General features: G+C 37.9%; 1 protein-coding gene across 1 annotated transcript in view; it reads right to left on the reverse strand.

Annotated features, from left to right (window-relative positions):
- The window catches only part of LOC107394638 (LIM homeobox transcription factor 1-beta.1), a 39,472-nt gene extending 19,532 nt beyond the window's left edge, over positions 1-19,940 (reverse strand). The window contains exons 1-2 of the mRNA XM_054744034.2: positions 19,515-19,940; positions 18,654-18,837 (exon numbers count right to left, since the gene is read on the reverse strand). Of these exons, the coding sequence (XP_054600009.2) occupies positions 18,654-18,837; positions 19,515-19,581 (251 nt within the window). The 5' untranslated portion in view covers positions 19,582-19,940. The remainder of the gene's footprint in view (positions 1-18,653; positions 18,838-19,514) is intronic.
- Between the last annotated feature and the right edge of the window lie 1,048 nt (positions 19,941-20,988).

A 20,988-nucleotide genomic window follows, 5' to 3' on the forward strand; every position in this document is an offset into this window, starting at 1 on the left:
ACACACACACACACACACACACACACACACACACACACACACACACACACACACACCAATCCATCCTGTGAATACTGACCAGTGTACGCCCGGCTAAGGATAAACAGAAGCTGCATTTCACTCCCTAGGTGTTAAATGACAAAGAACTGCAGCACAAGAAACTTTACTGCTTTGCAGCAGCAGACACCACTTTATTGCTCTGGGATCTGTTCTCCCTGAATCTGGACTAGCACCCTACCATTAAAACAACAAACTCATTTTGTGCTGCTTGTTGTCACTGACCCAGCTGACATCAGACCCAACCACCCACTCATGGGCATCTTCATGCTGAATCTGAACAAGAATCAGGAGTCTAGGATCAACCACCAGGAACCACGTCCAGATTCTGGTCCTGGGTGCTGATCCAATATTCCTGTTATCTCCTCCTATAGTGTAAGGTGAGAACATGAATATAACATGCACATACACATACAAAACACTGTTATTGGAAAGAAGGCTTCAAACTGTGTGTGTGTGTGTGTGCGCGCGCGCGTGTGCGTGTGTGTGTGTGTGCGTGTGTGTACTTGTCTTTATAGAGTTAACTTTAACCTGTACTGTGTTGACATTTTACATTGTGGGGACATTTTGCTGGCCCACACAATGCTAAGCACCCTAAAACTTGGTTTTAGAGGTTTTGTGCGGATTAACATTTAGTTTAGATTAGGGTTAGGAATAAAACCCCATTGGTTATGGTTAGGTAGAGTAGATAGAGTAGATTAATCTCAGTGAGTTCCCCCTGAATCAGTCCATTAACCGAAACAGTTTGAATAGGGAGTCACTGGCAATGCACGGGCCGTCGCATGTCACTCAAGAACCCCCTCCAGTTGTTGGTTCATATCAATGAAGAGTAAAAGAGCAGAGTAGAAAAAAATGAAAGGACAGAATAAAGAAAAAACGAGAAGAAGAACAGATTAGAGAAAAAGAAGAAAAGAGTATGGGTTAGGTATAGTGGAGTAACTAAAATGGATGGAAGTCAATGGAGGTCCACTCAAACAGATAAATACAAGTGTGTATGTGTGTGTGTGTGTGTGTGTGTGTGTGTGTGTGTGTGAATTCAGTATTGAATTGCTGCTACAGCATTACATTTTTCAATGCCCCTGTGGCGTTATAACGCTTGATAATGCTACACCTCAAAATATCTAATTGCACAACCACCACTCCATGTTTACACTTCAGAAGCAAAGCTGTCAAGTCTCTCGTTCTGGCCTGGGAGGAAGGGGGGTGGGGTTTGTGGGGACTGCCTCACTTATCAGACTAGGAACCAGCATATATCTAAAGTAATGTGCTGTAGGTCAACAGCATTTTGCAGAGTTGGTGAAAAGAGACAAAGATGTTGTCTACAAGCTCTTTCAAGGGCTGAAACTAAGCTTTAACCACAAGGTGAAAACCCCATCAATCAAGGGGGGGAGTGGTTGGGGTGTGGGTTTCAAAAGAAAAGTTGAAAAGAGACATTCAGTTGTTGATTTATTCTTAGAAAACCTGTTCTTGTTTAGATTCAGTAGGTGTACGGACATTTGACCAAATGAGTAAAAAAGAAAACAGACATTTAAAAGATTGTCAGCATGGAGACCAATCACAGCAGTCGTGTAAACACAGCACAAACACAGGCTAATGGTTCACTTTTACCAACAGAGTCAGAACGTCTATGTTTCTGCTGAGGTCAAAGGTCAGGGAAAGTGTGCAACACTGTTACTGGCTAAACAGATAGCTGTTCATGAAAGTTCACTTCAGCTGTAATAAACATAAAGATTTAAATGATGCACGTGGGTGTTTTTACTGCCTGTGCTTCCGATTGGGAATGCTTTGAAAGAAGATATTTACATTATTGCCCAGACTTTCTGTGATTTTAGAGTCACTGCCTTCACTCCTGTGGTGAACGCTGTGAGCCTCCAGCTGACTGCAACAGCAGGACTGTCTGAGCTTAACGGTTGTTTCCAACCAAGCATACCCGCAGCAAAACTCAAAGGTAACGGGTCTTATGAGCTACAACTTTAACATGAGAGGTTGAATCAGTAAGAAGCCGGTGAGATGCTGAGAATTCTCAAATTCCCAGCTTTCCCTCTTAAACTCAGCCAGAGCTGTGACAGAGGGTGAAGCATCTCATCTGCATCATCATTTAGTTTCTGCAGCGGAAACAGGCCAGCTGTCTCAGTGAAGCGAGAATTCTTCAGAACGGCATAGGCAGGAGTACATCAACCGCTTCTTTACATTTAATGCTCTCAGTGTTTCACATCTAGAACACGTTGGGAACAATAACAGGACCTAAAGGATGAGTATTATAAGAGAAACAAGATGCAGCATTACTCATAACAAAACTGCAATTTTCCACAAACTGATATTATTTACCTGTGTAGTGTGTAAGCAGTGGTTCCCCCCCTACAACCTAACTCTCATACATTCTGTGTGATGAAAGAATAAATGCTGAGACTTTTCTTTGCAAAGCTAGAGCGCTCGTTCTTTACCAGAGGAAGTTACTGCAGAGGGTTTGATGGATGTGTGTGTTTGAAAAAAGAGATGTTCCGACCCCACAGAGTTAACCTCTAACAACACACACACACACACACACACACACACACACACGCACGCACGCACGCACACACACACACACACACACACACACACACACGCATGCACACACACACACACACACACACACACACAGAGGCAAGCCTGAATATTCTTACCTCCTCTGAGCTCTGAACCACTAACAACCTCCATCACCATCATAATATTATGTTTTATGGCAGACATTTTTTCTCCCTGCAGTGACGAGGTAACTCCAGAACCTGAATAAAAATAATCAGAATACCCAGTGAAAGCTTTTTGGATCATGTCCATTAAATGTCCCGGTAGGAACCAGCCTTGAGTTTATCAAACATAATATAATCACGTCATCTTCATAGAAGCAATATGTTTGTAATCAGCTTAATGTTTTATAAAACACATTAACAGTTATGCTAGCATGATGTGTTTTTAGTTTAGCTAGTGAAAAATGATCTTTTTGTTAATTATGTAGTGAAATGTTTTTCTTATTTTTGTTTGGAAAGTTCTGCTGTGTCTGGATGGAGATAAACCCCTAAACAGCTGAAACATCATAACCTTAGTGTGTTATTAGAATCAGCATGAGTATAAGATCCATCCATCCATCCATCCATCCATCCATCCATGTGTTGTTTGAACCCACTTGTCCATGTAGGGTCGTGGGGTGCTGGTGCCTATCTCCAGCGGTCAATGGGCAATCAGGCAGGGTACACCCTGGACAGAGAGCCAGTCCATCTCAGGGCAACACAGAGACACACAGGACAAACAATCTAGCACACACACACACACACACACACTTAAGGACAATTTAGACAGACCAATTAACCTAACAGTCATGTTTTTGGACTGTGGGAGGAAGCCGGGTACCTGGAGAGAACCCACACATGCAAGGCATCAGCTCTAACCACTGCGCCACTGCACAGCCCCATGAGTATAAGATGAATATTAGTATTAAAATGAAAATGAAAATTTAAAGAAGCTAATAGAGGTTACACTGCCATAGTTGCAAGTCTGCATCATGAATCTGTTGATCTCTTAAAGTCTGTTGTGAGTGGCGTTGATTCTCTACATTAGTTTCCAGTAAAAATGATGACATTCATAAATTCCTCTAACATAACTGTTCTCCACGCAATGCCTCAGAAGTCTCACTCTCCAGATCAGCTAGTGTGCCTTTCACCTCCTGCTCAGCAGTTTAGCGTAGCTTCTGTGGTTTGTTCTTTCACCCCCACTCTGCCTTCAGTTTAGGGACAGCTTTATGGCTACAGCTCTGCATGGCATGGCCTGGAGTCGTGGACATAAAAATAAAGAGGAGGTGGTGTAAATGTCCACTAATAAAACAATGAGAGGTAAAAATGTGCATCCTCGTTCCAAAATAAGACAGATAATCATAACCAGTGCCATAGATCCTCATGTTTGAGGATTAACATGGACTTTTTACTAAAATAATGCTAAACTGGGGGGGGGAGGGGGGGGGGATGGTTTTCTCCAACCTGGATTTCTCTAATCTGTGAGAATGCATGGTTCTAACCACATTTCATTTGTTGATCCTCATTAGCATGGACTTGAGCCACATGAGGCAACACCAGACTCTTCTCACTGACAGTCTTCTATCTGATATGCTAAAGGTCTCGTTTTCCTCTCTGTTCGGGCAGAAATCCTCTCTCTATGCATGAGGATGAGGGAAATCGTGGTGGAGATTCTCCTTAAAGGGGGTGTGTTTTGGTAAGAATCTGGTACCATGATGTCACAATACAGGGGTGACAAAACAATGATCCAAAAGGCCAGATTCAGAATATTTGGAATTTTTAAGACTGAATTTGATTATAAAACACACATCAGATGCGTCCAAGCCACATCCAGTGGTATAGCAGATATATTTGTCCCGTCAGGATAAAGGGGCTACTTGAAGAACAGGAGACCTGTGTCACCTCGAACCTCATTCTGTTTTCACAACACTGTTACTGATCAACAATTTCAAACGAGACTTCCTGTTTTCTTTGGTCACATTACAGTTGCAAAGTATTCTGCCAATTGCTGAATTTCTCTGTTTGTTGTATATAACTCTGTGTATTGTAATTTAAATAAACTCACGTGTGATGCTTTGCATTTCCCCTAGCACACTTCTATATTCCACTGGATACGTAAGCAGCGCCTAACGTAAAATATGTTTTTTTTTTTACCCGCCAGCTGCTTTCCCACCAGCGTTCCACACAGCTGGTCTCGCGAGATCACAAAAGATTTCGGCAGTTCACGCAATAAAAGCATATGGACGTAACAACAAATACATATGAGGAACTAGAATACAAGATATATGACCCTGGAAAGGAACTATAAAATAATTTGTACATACAAATTAATAATAAATGTGAATATTTTAGTGAACAAGAACTACGTGATTCAGTTTTGACAGAAGGTACACTCTCGATCATTCACTTCAATGGTAGAAGTTTGTATTGCAATTACGTTAAAATATTGGATTATTTAACACAAAATAAAAAACCCTTTCAAATCTTTGCTATAATGGAAACATGGTTAAAAGAAGGAGATGAGGAGAAGGTACAAATAGAGGGGTATGAAATGTACTTTATGAATCAGAATAATAAAAGAGGTGGTGGTGTTGCACTGTATGTATGTCACAATTTAAAAAGTAGTCATTCATAACATGTCAACAGCCATCCAAGATGTAATGGAAATGATCACTATTGAAATAATCTCTGAAAAGACAAAAAACATAATAAGTTGTATCTATAGAGCGCCTGGATCTTGTGTAGAATCATGTACAAATACAATTACTGAGATGTTGAGTGGAATCTGTAACAAGGATGTATTTCTCTGTGGGGACTTTAATGTTGATCTGGAAAATGTAAACAATTCAAAGACAGCAAACAGTTTCATGAATTCAATGTATCTACTGGGTCTGTTTCCACTGATAACCAAACCAACAAGAATTGACGTGCATAGCTCAACAATTATAGATAATATATTTACTAATGCTTCAGAGGGGATAGAGAGAAGTGTAATAGTGATGACTGATATCAGTGATCATCTGCCAATTGTCACAGTCTATAAAAATCACCAGATCAAAAATAAACAAAAAATGGGAAAACTTAGAAGGGACAGGTCACAAAACGCTATAGATGCACTAAAAAGAGATCTGGAACAACAAAACTGGGAAGAAGTATATGTTGATGATGTAAACATGGCTTACAATTCTTTTATAGGAATATTATGTAGTCAATATGACAAAAACTGTAAAACAAAAACTCAAACAAAAAGAGGGAGGATGAACAAACCATGGATGACAAAAGGGCTGCTGAATGCCTGTGAGAAAAAAAATACATTATACAGATCTTTTTTAAAACTAAGAACAAGTGAAGCAGAAAGGAAATACAAAAAATATAAGAATAAATTTGTTTCTATAATCAAAAGACAAAAAAAGGATTATTATAGCAATTTATTAGAAAAAAACAAAAATAATGTTAGAGCAACTTGGGAAATAATAAATAATGTAATAAAAAGAAATAAAATAGCTCCAACTGTTCCGAATTATTTTGAAAACGGACAGTCTTAAATTTGTGAAACCAGTAAAATAATAAATGAATTTAACAATTTTTTTTTACTAATGTGGGACCTGAATTGGCAAAAAACATTCCAAAAAGAACTAATTATAGTACAGGCGAGGATATCAAAAGCAATAAAAACAGTATATATTTAAGTCCAGTAACTAGTGATAAAATAAGAAATATTATCAATAAATGCATCAGTAAAAGAAGTACTGACTGTGATGGTTTAGACATAACATTAATAAAAAATATAACAGAAAGTATTATTCATCCATTGACTTACATATGTAATTTATCTTTTGCAACAGGGACATTTCCTACCAGGATGAAAATTGCAAAAGTCATACCATTTAATAAAAGTGGAGACAAACATATCTTTTCCAACTATAGACCAATATCTTTACTGTCACAATTCTCAAAAATACTAGAAAAATTATATGTTGCTAAGTTGGACCGATTCCTGATCAAAGAAGAGATATTAAATGACAGTCAGTATGGTTTTAGAACAAATCATTCAACATCCATGGCATTAATGGAATTAACAGAAGAAATATCAGAAGCCATTGACAAAAAAACTCATCTCATAAGTATCTTTATTGATTTAAAAAAAAGCATTCGATACAGTGGATCATAAAATTCTTATTAAAAAACTTAGTAAATATGGCATCACAGGGATGGTCCTAAAATGGATAACTAGTTATCTAACTGATGGGCAGCAGTATGTTCAAATAAACAACACAAAATCACATGTAAAAAACGTTACTTGTGGTGTACCACAAGGGTCAGTATTGGGCCCTAAACTATTTATCATTTATATAAATGACATTTTTGAGGTATCCAATATATTAAAATGCACCTTATTTGCAGATGATACAACGTTTTACTATTCAGGAGATAATGTTGAGCAGATGATAGAAGTGATACAAACAGAGATGAAAAAAATTAAACTATGGTTTGATGGGAACAAACTATCATTAAACAGTGATAAATCATGTTTTATGATATTTAGTAATACATATTCAAATGATGAAATTTTATTAAATATAGATGAGATTAATATTAAAAGAGTTAAAGAAGTCAAGTATCTGGGAGTCTTCACTGATGAAAAAATGTCTTGGAAACTACATATAAACAGTGTCAAAACTAAAATATCTAAAACTATTGCACTGTTACATAGAGCAAAATGGTTACTTGATAATAATTCCCTATATTTGTTATGTAACTCACTGATCATACCATACCTGAAATACTGCATTGAAATCTGGGCAACAACATATAAAACTTACAAAAATTCCATTTACATCTTATAGAAAAAACCAATAAGAATAATCACAAGGAGCAACTACAGAGATCTGTCTAATCCATTATTTATAAAATTAAAAACACTAAAACTCTATGATCTGGTGGACTACAATATTTTAAAATTTATGTATAATGCAAACAAAGGGTACGCACTTGCATGTTTAATCTAACGATTTACAAAAAGACATAGCAAATATGATTTAAAAGGACATGAATTATTTAATATACCTAGACATAGGATACTCAAAAAGGAACATTGTGTGTCCATATATGGAGATAAAATGTGGAATAAATTAAATACGGAAATCAAGAATGCAAAAACAATATTGGCTTTCAAAAAAGAGATAAAAAATGAAATGATTAACTTATATAGATCTGCTACATAAACGCATGAGGGGAGGGGGGTTGGGGGGTGAAAGAGAATAAATTAAAAGAAAAAAAGGGAAAAAGGAAACAAGTCTATGTATGCATATGTGTAAATATGTAAGTATATAGGTCTATAACTTTGTGCTTCTTTCTGTGTAACTTGTTTTCTCTCTTTTTTTCTATTCGTGGGTTGAGGTTGTGTCGGCCAACCAGTCCAGAAACTATATTGTTCACATTTTTTAAGAATCATATGATTGTTTCATTTGTATTAATGTTATTTTAGTTAGAAGGGGCAGATAATGTAAGTTTTTCTTCTTTCTGTCCCCTTTTTCATTTTGGCTTTTAGCAATTTATTTTTGTATTTTTATTTTAATGTCAATAAATGAAAATAAAGTTAAAAAAAAAACAAGCAAGGCGAAAGATGGCAGCATTTATCCAAAAAGATCTGTGGTTTAATTCTGTTCTGTTTACATCAGCTAACGAGGTTTCACAGGTAATAAACCAGATAAACAAATTAAAATCTGCATGTGACTTTTATTTAGAAAATTTCTGGAGTTTTTTTTAAACAATTTTCCTTGTTTGACTTCCTGTCTGGCCCGGCCTGAACTGCTGAGCTGGACCCATTCTGGAAGTGTAGCGTCCAAAAAAATAGAACCAAAGTTTAGCAGAATGATGTAGCCCTAGGCTTATGGGATGCATCCAAAACCTAATGCTTTGCTGCCTGTGGAGACACACCCGTCCACTGTAACAGTGGCTATGTGCTGCATACTATGCTTCAGGGACGTTACACAACTTACACGTTTGATAGAAAGGCCCTGAGTGTCAACCTCAGTTTGTGTGGGATCATTTTTGTGTGGATGAGAGATGCAGGCAGGATGTCCTTTAGTGCTTTGAAAAAAGACAATGCACAATGTTTTCACCTTTACCTCATTAAGGAGTAGGGATTTCAGAAATTATCTATATGTTGAAATATCCCAATATTCCTAATTATAATATTGAATCAATATTAAAAGCAGTGTATCGAGTTTTATTCAGAATTTTCTTGCAAACATTGACTTTTTCACCTTTTTTGTGGTGCAATTCAAACTCTGACTGCTAGGTGGCAGCAGTTTTTACTACTTAATAAATAATTCATTTTAATGTTTGCTCATGTTTTAATATCTCATGTAATTTTTTCATCCTCTCTGATGTGAACCAGAATTTTGTTCACATCATGAACCGTTGACTAGACAGATGACTAGAAACGTGTGTTCCCCAGACATGGAGTTGGTGTAGAGCTGAGAGTCCATGGTCAGTTTTTTATTGATATATCTATTGATCCTAAGATTTAGTGAAAACACACACTCATTAATGAGGCCCTTATAGTTTACCTCAGATGAGCCACTCACAGGGCTCTCTTCTTCAGCAATTAAAATATGAGTGAATGTGACTAAATAGATATGATATCCTGATTCTGATTCAAGTGAAACAACAAAAGATTAAGTCTACTGACTGCAAATGGCTGGGTTTCTGGTTTATTTTCTTTCACCACTGTGCAACATACCAACCTCTAAAGAGGTCTATCTGCAGCATCAGTATTCTGATTTAGCAGAGCTTTCCGAGTATTAAATACACCTTGATTAAATTTGTGTTCACAGGCCCATGGATCATCATGAATGATCCATGGGCCTGGGCAGGCTTTGGGTCTGCTTCTAATGTCCCAGTGTGGTGGAGGTAAGCTGAGCTATTCTGAAGTCAGAAGGAAGAAAGTGATCAGATCCTCCCTGCATGGCACCTCTGCTTGTGTGATAAAACCACAGGAAGCTAATGTAAAGAGATGCATGCTGGAATTGTTTAGTGCAGCAACATGCAACAGTTGATGTTTCAACATTTCAGTCTTCAGGTGATGTATATTCTTCTTTTAATTATTGTTTGTCGTGTCAAACCTATTCATCTACCTTTTGTTGTGAAATTCTGTTTCTCCATTGTTTTTCATAGTAGGAGACAATAACGGAGTTTCTGTCAGCTGCATTTTACTATTTGAACCATGCTTTCTCTAAATAAATGTGTGCTCCATTGGGAAAATGTTTTGCGGAATTATGAAATAATTCACCTTTGGGGAAAAGAACACATCTAATCTCTGCTACGCCCCACGTAGTCTGTGGAGGCACCAGTTTACTCAGAAAACTGCAATTGGTCTACTGCCCAAAAACATCAGCACACACACACACACACACACACACACACACACACACACACACACACACACACACACACACACACACACACACACACACACTGGCAGACAAATCACAGCCAGTTAGTTTCATTCACACCCAACCCCCGCCTCTTTTCTCCTATATCTTGCCTCTCGTCATATGATTGGTCTGCATTTGTAAATATTTGGTTTTATTGTAAGCATTCAAACTATTGTTTTCCTGTTTTTCTTTCTTCTTCTTCTTCTTCTTCTTCTTCTTCTTCTTCTTCTTCTTCTTCTTCTTCTTCTTCTTCCGTACACTTCTTGAACCTTTTCTACTCCTTCAAATTTTTAGCTATTTCAACAATTTTATATCAAAACATTCAGCTCGTTAAGCTCTTTCCGGCTATTACGTTTGGCATTGATATCTTTAAAATTTGTCGAGTTATTAAGCTTTTTCTGTTAAAAATTTCCCAATGAAATGAATGGGATTGGTCAATTTTCAGCAAATTCCTGTCACTTTTTTGACCTAAAACCCTATTGGGTTCCTTTTAACTTAGAGACTTCATTCAAAATTTAACAAACTCACAAGACTTTCCTGTTTAACTTATTAAAGAGGCTTTTTGATATCTTTTATGGTTTTTCTAAAATCGCAGGTAGAAGTTGAGGTACGACATGAAATTTTCAGAAAAATTCACAAAAGTTATAGGAAAAGAGGAGCAGTGACCCGCCCTTGCTCTATTTCTGGCGTTGTCCCAAGAGAACCGTAGGTCCGATTGAAATGGGACACACACTTGCTTACAGCTAACGAATATACCTTCGTTTTGAGCTATAATTCATGACTGTACTCCACACATTGTGGTTGTACGGTTCATTTGTTTGAGAAAATTCAAATAAAAAAAATGTCTCTCACCACTCTAAACTGAAAATTCTGCACTCTAACTTTTGAACTTCACATCTTCTGTGAACAACTCTTTACTATCCCCAGACCGTTTGGACTACCAAAACGAATTATAACTCAAAAAGTAGGAATTTTTGTCAGCTTTGCAGAATTGGTTTCATTTTATCTGTAAGTGTTACCGTTCTTTCGCTACAAGCCTCAGAAAGAGGAGAGACCCAGATTTTCCCTCATTGAAACCCATGTTAAAGGAACAGAGGTTTTCTCCTCTGATCGGCTTCAGACAGCTAAAAGTTTCTCGTCATAGCTTCTGGACAATTCATGGTAGGCACATAAAAATTCACACAGATGATCATCAAAGCTTTCTGCCATTCATGCTTTTTGAATTTTTCAATTCGGTGCAGTACTTTTCGAATGGTGATGAGAAGTTTGACAGGTCCAATTTCACTTCTGAAGGACAGATTTAAAGGCTTCTCTGAGTGTGTTTACATGCAGCCAGTAACCCTTTTAAAATCTGAATATTCACAATAACCCAGTTCCACAGGTCCATGTAAACACTGCCAAAAACCCAGATATGCTCATAACCGGGTTTTTAAAAACCCAGTTACTACACCTGGGGTAACCCTTTTCTAACCCGAATGTTTGGTCCCCATCAAAGCGTGTGTTCTGCGCATGCTCTGTTCGCAAGGAATCGTGGTCTTTTGAGTAGCGAGACGTCTTGTATGTGCCAGAACACCGGAAGTAAACAACAAGTTGGGAGCAAAATGGCGAGTCGCGGCACAGCACCACACTTTTGGAGTGACGAGGAAACTAAAGCGCAAACAAACACGGTCGCTATCTCTTCCGAACTGGGAAACATGTTGTTTTCACGGATACCGGAACAAGAAGAACCGGAAATTACGCATATTGCATCTGGACGTAGTCCATACGTCCTGACGCTTCCCCAACGTCCGCATTTAAATTGGGTTATGCAAGTTAGGGGTAACTCTTTCTATTTATGCTTGTAAACGGGTTATTCTGATCAACTCAGAAACCCGAATACCGACTTTAACCCGATCATAACCCGGATATTGGCTGCATGTAAACGTAGTCATTAACGGGGTACAGCTGCAGGCCTAGGGAAAAGGCAGTGCTGCTCTCTGATTGGTTGAGAGTGTTCAACCATTTTCTGTCCAAGCAGGATCCAGCACCCACACATATGACACATCAAATCGACCAGCATGGTCTCAGGATTCTTGTATTCGATTTTAAACGCATTATCTGTTATCATGGTAACACAAGTGCATAAGTATATCCCCAAACAAGTCTTATGGAAATGAATATGAAAAGCCTAATATTGAGCCTATAACATACTGCTGTTTCTTATCTTTCTGAGCTCTATACACTTAAAACTAGCAGCATAGCTGACATTTTAACACTAGTCAGAAGGAAGGAACCGCCCCCTCCTCCTTCGCTTGTCTCACATTGGCTGAGAGTTTTCATTCGTCTTCTGCCTAAAAGGAAACGTGCACCCACACATATTATACATCAATTCAACCTGCTTGGTCCCAGGAGTCTTGTATTAACTTGATATTGTGTTCTGCGTTACCATGGCAACGTGCTAAGCAACAACATTTTAGACACAACTATATCAACATACTTTAATATAGAAATGTTATTCAAAGTTTAGAAGAGTCATATGGCATTGTACATTGTTTTATTAATGCAGACTCCTGTCATCTGTTTCCATGGCAACACAAGGAACTACAAATCACTTTAACCAAGTCTCATAGGAATGAATATAAAAAGCTGAATATTGAGCCAATAACAGACTCCTGTTTTTGATTTTTTTGAACTTTTTGTACTTAAAACTAGAAACAAGTTAAATTTGATTGACTGTCAGAAGGGGGGAAAGTGCCCCGCTCCCTCCCAGCTCCCTGATTGGTTGACAGAGGTCAATCATCTTCGGGCTAAATGGAATTACACACCCACGCAAGTGAGACATCAAATCGATCGGCTTGGCCTAAGGAATTCATCCATTTACATATAAATACATACATGCTTCTATCCATCCATCTATCCATCCATCCAATAAACCATCTAACATCCATCCAACAATCCATCCATTTTTTCATTCATCCAACCATTCATCCATCCCATATCAAGTCTGAACATGTGTTAATCTATCAGTTTCAGATATCAGCAAATATTTCTAAATTCACAGTTCAGCCAATTTTAAAAATGTACCCAGTAAAGTACTCTCATTCAAATGCCAGCTGTTTAACATTTCAGATTTCGAGTTTTTAATCAATGTTCAAAGATTAAAGTTTTCTGCTGTTTAGCATTTTTTGTCTGTTCTTCACCTATATTCTGAGCTTGAATACACTTGCTGGGGATTTTTGCTTCTAAATCTTTCAAAACATTCAGCTTATTTTAACAGTTTAGCTTAGTTTCAGCTTCACTTGAGCTATTCAGCAGCTTCAGTAATTAGTTTCTGAATTCAGCATATGATGCTAATTTCACAGTTCAGCTAAATGTAAAAATTAAACTGTTAAAATAGTCCTACTGAAATAACATGTTTAGACATTTTAGCTGTCCAGTTTTTTAAACAATATTCACAGATTTCAGTTTTCTGCTGTTTAGGATTAGTTTTCTTGATTCTTCACTTATTTTTTGTGCTTTATTTGCTTGTTGGTGCTTTCTGCTTTCACATCTTTCACTACATTCAGCTCATTTGACAGTTTAGCTTAGTTTCAGCTTACTTCAGCTATTCAACAACTTCAGCAATCAATTACCAAATTCAGCATAAACTGCTAATTTCACAGTTCAGCTAAATGTAAAGATTAAACTGTTAAACTCGTCCAACTGAAATAACAGGTGTTGAGACATTTTAGCTGTCCAGTTTTTATACAATGTTCACATATTGCAGTTTTTTGCTATTTAGCATAATTTTTCTCTATTCTTCACTTACTTTTTGTGCTTTATTTGCTTGTTGGTGCTTTTTGCTTCTACATCTTTCAAGACATTCAGCTCATTTTGACAGTTTTGCTTTGTTTCAGCTGTTCAGCAGCTTCAGCTTACAGTTTCAGCTATCCAGCATTCAAACAGCATTTGTGCAATAAATGCAGTTTTTCTAGTTATGTTTGAAATGACACTTACAAAAGTATAAAACTTTAAAAATATTACTGAATTTGAGTAAATATGTTGATGAAAAAAATAACATTGAAATATATGATGATGCATTTGACAATCTCATGTTTATGTAAATATCTTTTTACTAACTTGTTGTGTATAGCAATACTAGTCATAATGACAACAACAACAACAATATTATTATTATTATTATTATTATTATTATTATTATTAGTAGTAGTAGTAGTAGTAGTAGTAGTATTGTTATTATTATTTACACAGAATATAACTGCTATCTCAGTCTGATTTTATGGAGACCCTTTTTCCAGATGAGTGAATCCCTAACCCTCTCAACCTGGGTTACTATAGTGATCTGGGCCTAAATGAACTTTTTTATTGATACCAAACTTCTGGCTTTCAGCATTTAAGGCACTTAGAAACCTTTGATTTGAGCGACACTAAATAAAGTCTGGATCCTGCTCCTGTGAGTGAAGCATGCTCTGGTCACTCCGACACTCGTTTCTAAAATCACATCTTAGAATTATGTGGTACAAAGTAGAACACACTGCTTCAACAACAGGGTGCTTTGTTGCTTTTCATTAACTTTTTTTATTAACTTAATCAAATTTATTCAATTCTTCTACCTGATATTGATCACAATTTTGAGTATTTTAAAATGTCTGGTCTTCAATCATTGATTCAGATGGTCAGGCAGGAACTCTCTGTCTTTCTATAAGGTGACTTCCCCTGACCCATAATCAAAGCCTTTGGCATTTCAGTGTAATATGAGGTATTAGTCAGATCTATGACTTGCTCCTCCTGCAGTTCCATGACATGTTGGCTCAGTCTGAAGTCACACAGTGTCAGGGGCAGCTTGACTCAGTGTGTTTAGATGGAAACCTCAAGAGGAGGCCTCTGATTCTGGAAAGAGCATGAAACCTGAGCAACAGAGTTTTGGTGGAGGATTGTTTTTCTAGTGTCGGGCTCAGCTGTTGATCAGCTGCGGTATCCAAACAGAACAGGGCTTTAAGTAGCTCCTGCTGGGCTCTGTGTTGTTTCTTTGGGTTGACTTCTCTTTACTTTGGCCATCGCTCCCAGGAGGAGCTGAGTCCTTGACAGCATGCAGGGTCTGGGTCCAGGATTTACTCCTGAATCTTCACCTGCAGGGGTCTCGGCTTAGATTAAGGCTGAACACACACACACACACACACACACACACACACGCACGCGCACACGCACGCACACACACACACACACACACACACACACACACACACAAACACACAAGGTCCTCTTGTGTTAAAGAAGATAAACCTGCTCAGTTTTACAGTCAAATGGTCCACATTCCTTCTGTTTGGTGAGGAAACACGACAGAAAAACAGAAAAACAGCCAGAGAGAGAGAGAGAGAGAGACAGGAGAGAGAGAGAGAGAGAGAGAGAGAGAGAGAGAGAGAGAGAGAGAGAGAGAGAGACTCAAGGTACCAAATGGTGGTTTCTCTTCATTCACATAAACTCAACTTCAACTGTAAATATCAGTGTTCAGAAGCTACCCAGTCAACCTGATCCTCATGAAGATTTCCAACAACAACATGATACATCAGATTTCCGAACCAGGAGACTGGTTCAGACATGTTAACTCATCAGATTACAATTATCAGCTAAAGGTGGAGGAGTTTAGTCATTCAGCTGGTATACAGGTGTGTTAACACAGGAAGATGATGGATAGACAAATGGATGGATGGATGGATGGACGGATAGATGGATGGATGGATGGATGGAAGGGTGATGGGATTAATGGATGGATAGATAGATGGATGGACGGATAGATTAATGAATGGATGGATGGATGGATGGAAAGATGGATGGACGGATGGATGGACGGATGGATGGATGGATGGATGGATGGATGGATGGATGGATGGATGGATGGATGGATGGATGGATGGATGGATTGATGGATGGATGGATGAATGGATGGATGGATGGATGGATGGAATGATGGATGGATGGATGGATGAATTGAAAACATACAAGTGACTGAAATTTAGGAGCATTGTACTTTATAGATGCTTTGGTTTATATCTGAGGGCATTTCTAAAGTCAAACAGAAAATCTGGAGTCTTAAGTTCTAAATGACAGTGATTTATTTTATAAAGTGAACGTCTATGTACATCTCTTTCCCTTGCCCTTTCTTCCTGAGGGTCTAAGGGTTTCTCTCCAACTGACAGATATTTTGTTACCTGTCTTGACCTACTTGAAAATAAAATCCTGAGACCTCCTTCTCTGTTCAACAGTGTTTTTTCTTCTTTAGCTCATCTCAGACCACCAGTCTTCTCTGTCCACAAACTGGACATTTCTGTCCACACAGACTATTTGGTGGACAGCTGAGGAGTTTTCAGATCTTTAAATGTCTATACAAGAAAGTAGAGCCCACTCTCCTGAATAAATAAAAACCGTTTGGATGTTTCTGCTCCAGAACCTTCCACAGTTCCCTGATATCTAACACACAATACAGTAAGGGTTTCCTCCAGTCATTACTGCGGCATTTAACTTTAAGTATTTATGAAGGCTTCTGTCTCCAAATGCTGTCCCAACATGAACAGCAATTTGTTAAGGCTGTGAGATTGCTCTTCAGTCTCTACATGCTCCCTCTGGTTCAGGTCATAAACAATAACAATATTACTTATCATAGTTATGCAGATGACACCCAGATCTACCTAGCTCTATCACCTAGTGACTGTAGTCCCCTAGACTCACTCCATCAGTGTTTAGAGCAAATTAAGGATTGGATGCAATCAAACTACTTCCAGTTAAACAAAGACACGAGAAGTTATTGTCTTTGGAAAAAAGAAGGATCAGATGGAGGTTATTGCTCAACTTAGCTCCAGAGAAATAAAGACAAAGACCCAGCTTAGAAATATTGGTGTGATAATTGACTCAGACCTGAGCTTCACTGGTCGCATTAAGGCTATAACTAGATCACTGTTTCATCATCTGCATCAAATAGCATGGCTCAGAAGTCTCATGTCCAGACAAGACCTAGAGAAACTCATTCAAGTGTTCATCTCCAGCAGGCTGGACTATTGCAATAGTCTGTTGACTGGTCTTTCCAAAAAGCTGTGAAACAACTGCAGCTTATTCAGAATGCTGCTGCTAGAGTCTTAACAAGAACCAAGAGAATCGAGCACATCACTCCTGTTCTTAAATTTCTACACGTACTGGTTACCAGTACAATACAGATTCAATTTCGAAGTACTTCTACTAGTTTATGAATATACCATGCCACTCAATGGCATAGAATACATGTCAGATGTCCTTCAGGTATGTGCCCAGCAGGGCTCTGAGATCCTTAGGAAGCAGTCAGCTGGTAGAAACCCGAGTCAGAACCAAACAGGATGAAGCAGCTTTTAGCTACTATGCTGCAGATGGAATCAGCTTCCTCGTGACCTCAAATGTGCCCCAACTCTAGAAACTTTTAAATAGAATTGAAAACCTTCATTTTTTCACCAGCCTTTGAGTAAATGTTCTGATGCTGCACCTTCTGCACTGTATTTGCTCAACCTTTAACATTGTTTGTTTTAAATTTTTAAATTGTATTTTCTGTCACGTTGATTATACTGTTCTTGCTAATGGAAAGCACATTGACTTGCCTCTGTGTATGAAATGTGCTGTATGAATAAAGCTGCCTTGCCTTTCCTTGGTGGCTCATACAAATAGAACTTTGGTTTATGCTGCTGGTTCTGTTTTTGTTGATCTCAGACACTAATAAAATTGTTACTCCATAATTTATCATTAAAATTCTAGATTCACTTCACATTTTCATTGTTTTAGCAGGAATCAGTTATCCAATTTAAACACTTCATATAAATGTAAATGTGTAGCAGCTGATCTGATCTGATAAGTATTTCCGGGGGAACAATCGAAGGTTTCTGAGTTTTTCTCTTGTTGAAAAAGAATAACAAACACCCATCAGCCCTGAAACAGCCTTCAAACCGAGCTCAGGTTTCAGAAACCTACACACTTCAGACACGTGTCTGCTTTTCTCTAGTCTATATGAGGACACATGTCCGGGTGTCCATGAGGTGGACCTGAAGGAGCTGAATAAAAGAAAATCTTGTGATTCAATCAGTCCATTTCTAGTGGTTTTATTGGCCCAGAGCTTAAGTTAAATAATAATAAAAATAATATTGAGCAGCTGAGTGGTTTAAAGCTCGGTGGTTCTTTCGCGAGAACCCCCTTATGTGTCCAAGACAAACCAGGACCCCCCTACTCCTACAGGCATGCAGTTAAAAGTGAATAATTACAACCTTTCCATAGACATGCCTCTTACAGAGTTTTGATTGTATTATTGCATGTGTTATATTTACGTATATAATCTTGGTAACCTCATAACCTCAGCACACACAGAATTGTGCAGACCCCCTGCAACCTTATGGGACCCCCTCAGGGGGGGTCACAGACCCCAGATTGGGAACCACTGATCTAGCTAAGAAATACTTATTATTTTGCATTTAAAACACATAATAAATGAGTTCTGGAGTTCTTTAACAGATTTGAATTCTAAAAAAGACAAACAAAATGGAAACGTTCCTGTTTGACTCATCTGGGTTAAAATGTGCAGGAACCCATGCTGCGGAGCCCCGGACCCAGGTCTTACCGCTGGTAGTCGCTCCTACAGTACAGCTTGGTGTCCTTGCAGTAGCATGACGCGGTGAGCGGTCGGTAGCACGCGGCGCACTGCAGACACTCCTCGTGCCAGGACGCACCGTCGACCCGCATGATGAAGCGGTCGGAGATGATCCGCTGGCAGCCCTCACAGACGGTCTGAGGAGGAGACGCACCTGAGACAGGAGGGACAAGGAGGACACATATATGGGTCTATAAGTTATTTAATGTAAAATGTGTGCGACTTTCTGTAATTTTATACAAAACATAAAGTAATAGTCATTACATGTTTGTTTGTCTTTAAAGAAAATAATTTTAGTCGTTTTATTATAAAAGCAGACGTAAAAAAATGATCCTGATCCAGAGGAATCCTGATCAGACAAATCCCGACTGAAACAGATTTGTGTTCCTTTTTTTATTGTAATTAAATAAATAAAAAAACTGTTGTTAAATGTAAAATCTGATTAAAGAAACGTGCTCTTGGTCATTTCATCTGATGATGACGTCATGTAAATAAAATAAGAAAAAAGAGGGAAATAGGTACATCCTTTTAACAAAACAAGCAATCTCTAAACAAAATATATAAACACCTGCAACAAACAGAGCAAATACCAGATGTCACTTAACTTAACTATATTAATAATAATAATAATAATAATAATAATAATAATAATAATAATAATAATAATTATTATTATTATTATTATTATTATTATTACTATTATTACTATGATCATTGTTATTATTATTATTACCATTGTTATCAGGCGGTTTTATCTGATAATCTGACTATTCGGGTTTTGCCTGATTGGACTACACTATAGCTGAAAAAGAATCAGAAAACTCAACCCACCGGTCAGAACCTGTAGAGCCTCCGTATCAGCGCGCACTCGGTCCTCCGTTTTAATGTCATTCAGCATCTTCCTCCGAACAGGTACCGACCGGTGGACACTTACGGTGATAAACGTCGGGATTTCGGTCAGTTCCGGTCTTTCACCTAAAGTCTGAGAGCTGCTGCGAGAGAACAAACCAAACCCTGAAATCGGGCAGTGCGCTCCAAAGATCCAGAGGTTCGGACTGATCCAGCTGTGGAGAGCCTGTGGTTCTCTCTCCAGACGCAGACTGGTCCAACAGAAACCCTTCCCTGTTCCCTGTCCCGTCTCCTGGTCTCCGCAGCGCTTCTCCACCGCTGTGAGCTCCGCTGGATCCGCCTCCGGCCCCGTCCGAGAGCTGAATGAAGGCCTGAATCAGAGAAGATCCAGATCCACTCAGGGAGGGTCTGCGGCTACAGCAAAGACCTAAAAACCAGACCCTCCAGACCCGGTTTTATTAGGTTACCCTCACGTGCAAGTCGGTTCAGTTACCAAAAAGAACCAGAAGATCCAGCTGACCCGAGGGGATGCCCAGTTAAAAATATTCAACATATAAAAATAAAATCAGTTTATCAATTAATAATAACTGATATAAACAGCAATGAAATAACAAAGCCATGGAAATATAAATAAACACAAATGGCAGTTGTAAAAAATAAACACATTAATTAAATGATGTAATTAAAATGATAAACACGAAATAAATACATTTAACTGCACAATTATAAAATAAATGTTTACTATAAAAACATAATTGAAAAAAAACTAGGCACAAAAATATAAGAAAACACATAAAAACACATTTCTACAAAGTACAACTGATCGATTAGATCGTTTATTATTACAAAATAAGTAAACTCAAAATAAATAACTCAGTTATTTAAAAGCAAATAGACTTAATGCTATTTATACAAGACAAAAACATTCTGAAAAGTAATTAAAACTAATTGATTCGTTTATTTATCAATTCAATAGAAAAACATACAGAAATGCACAAATACATAGGCCTATAAACTACAGAGCCTCGGAAACAACAAAATATGAAACCAAAACCAGCTTCGTGGCTCCAGAAAAGACTAATAGGCCCACGGTAATTCACATGCATCAGGGAATGAAAACGACTCGAATTCAGTTTATTACATAAATATTTTTCCGGCACCGTTAATCTCAACATCAAATATGTGCTTTTACACATGTTCGGTCACAAGCTGAATTGTGCAGTAATGTAAATGAATTATTATTATTATTATTATTATTATTATTATTATTATTATTATATTACTCTATTATTATTATTATTATTATTATTATTATTATTATTATTATTATTATTATTATTATGTCCCTTTGATGAACTGGTGACCTGCAGGTGTAAAGCGCTCTTTTCTTGACTGCTGCAGGGGGGTTGATCCAGAGAAAATATGTAAAACATTTTTGGTTTAAAACAGCAAACAA

Source organism: Nothobranchius furzeri, chromosome 6, assembly GCF_043380555.1.
Source record: "Nothobranchius furzeri strain GRZ-AD chromosome 6, NfurGRZ-RIMD1, whole genome shotgun sequence".
Lineage (NCBI taxonomy): Eukaryota > Metazoa > Chordata > Actinopteri > Cyprinodontiformes > Nothobranchiidae > Nothobranchius > Nothobranchius furzeri.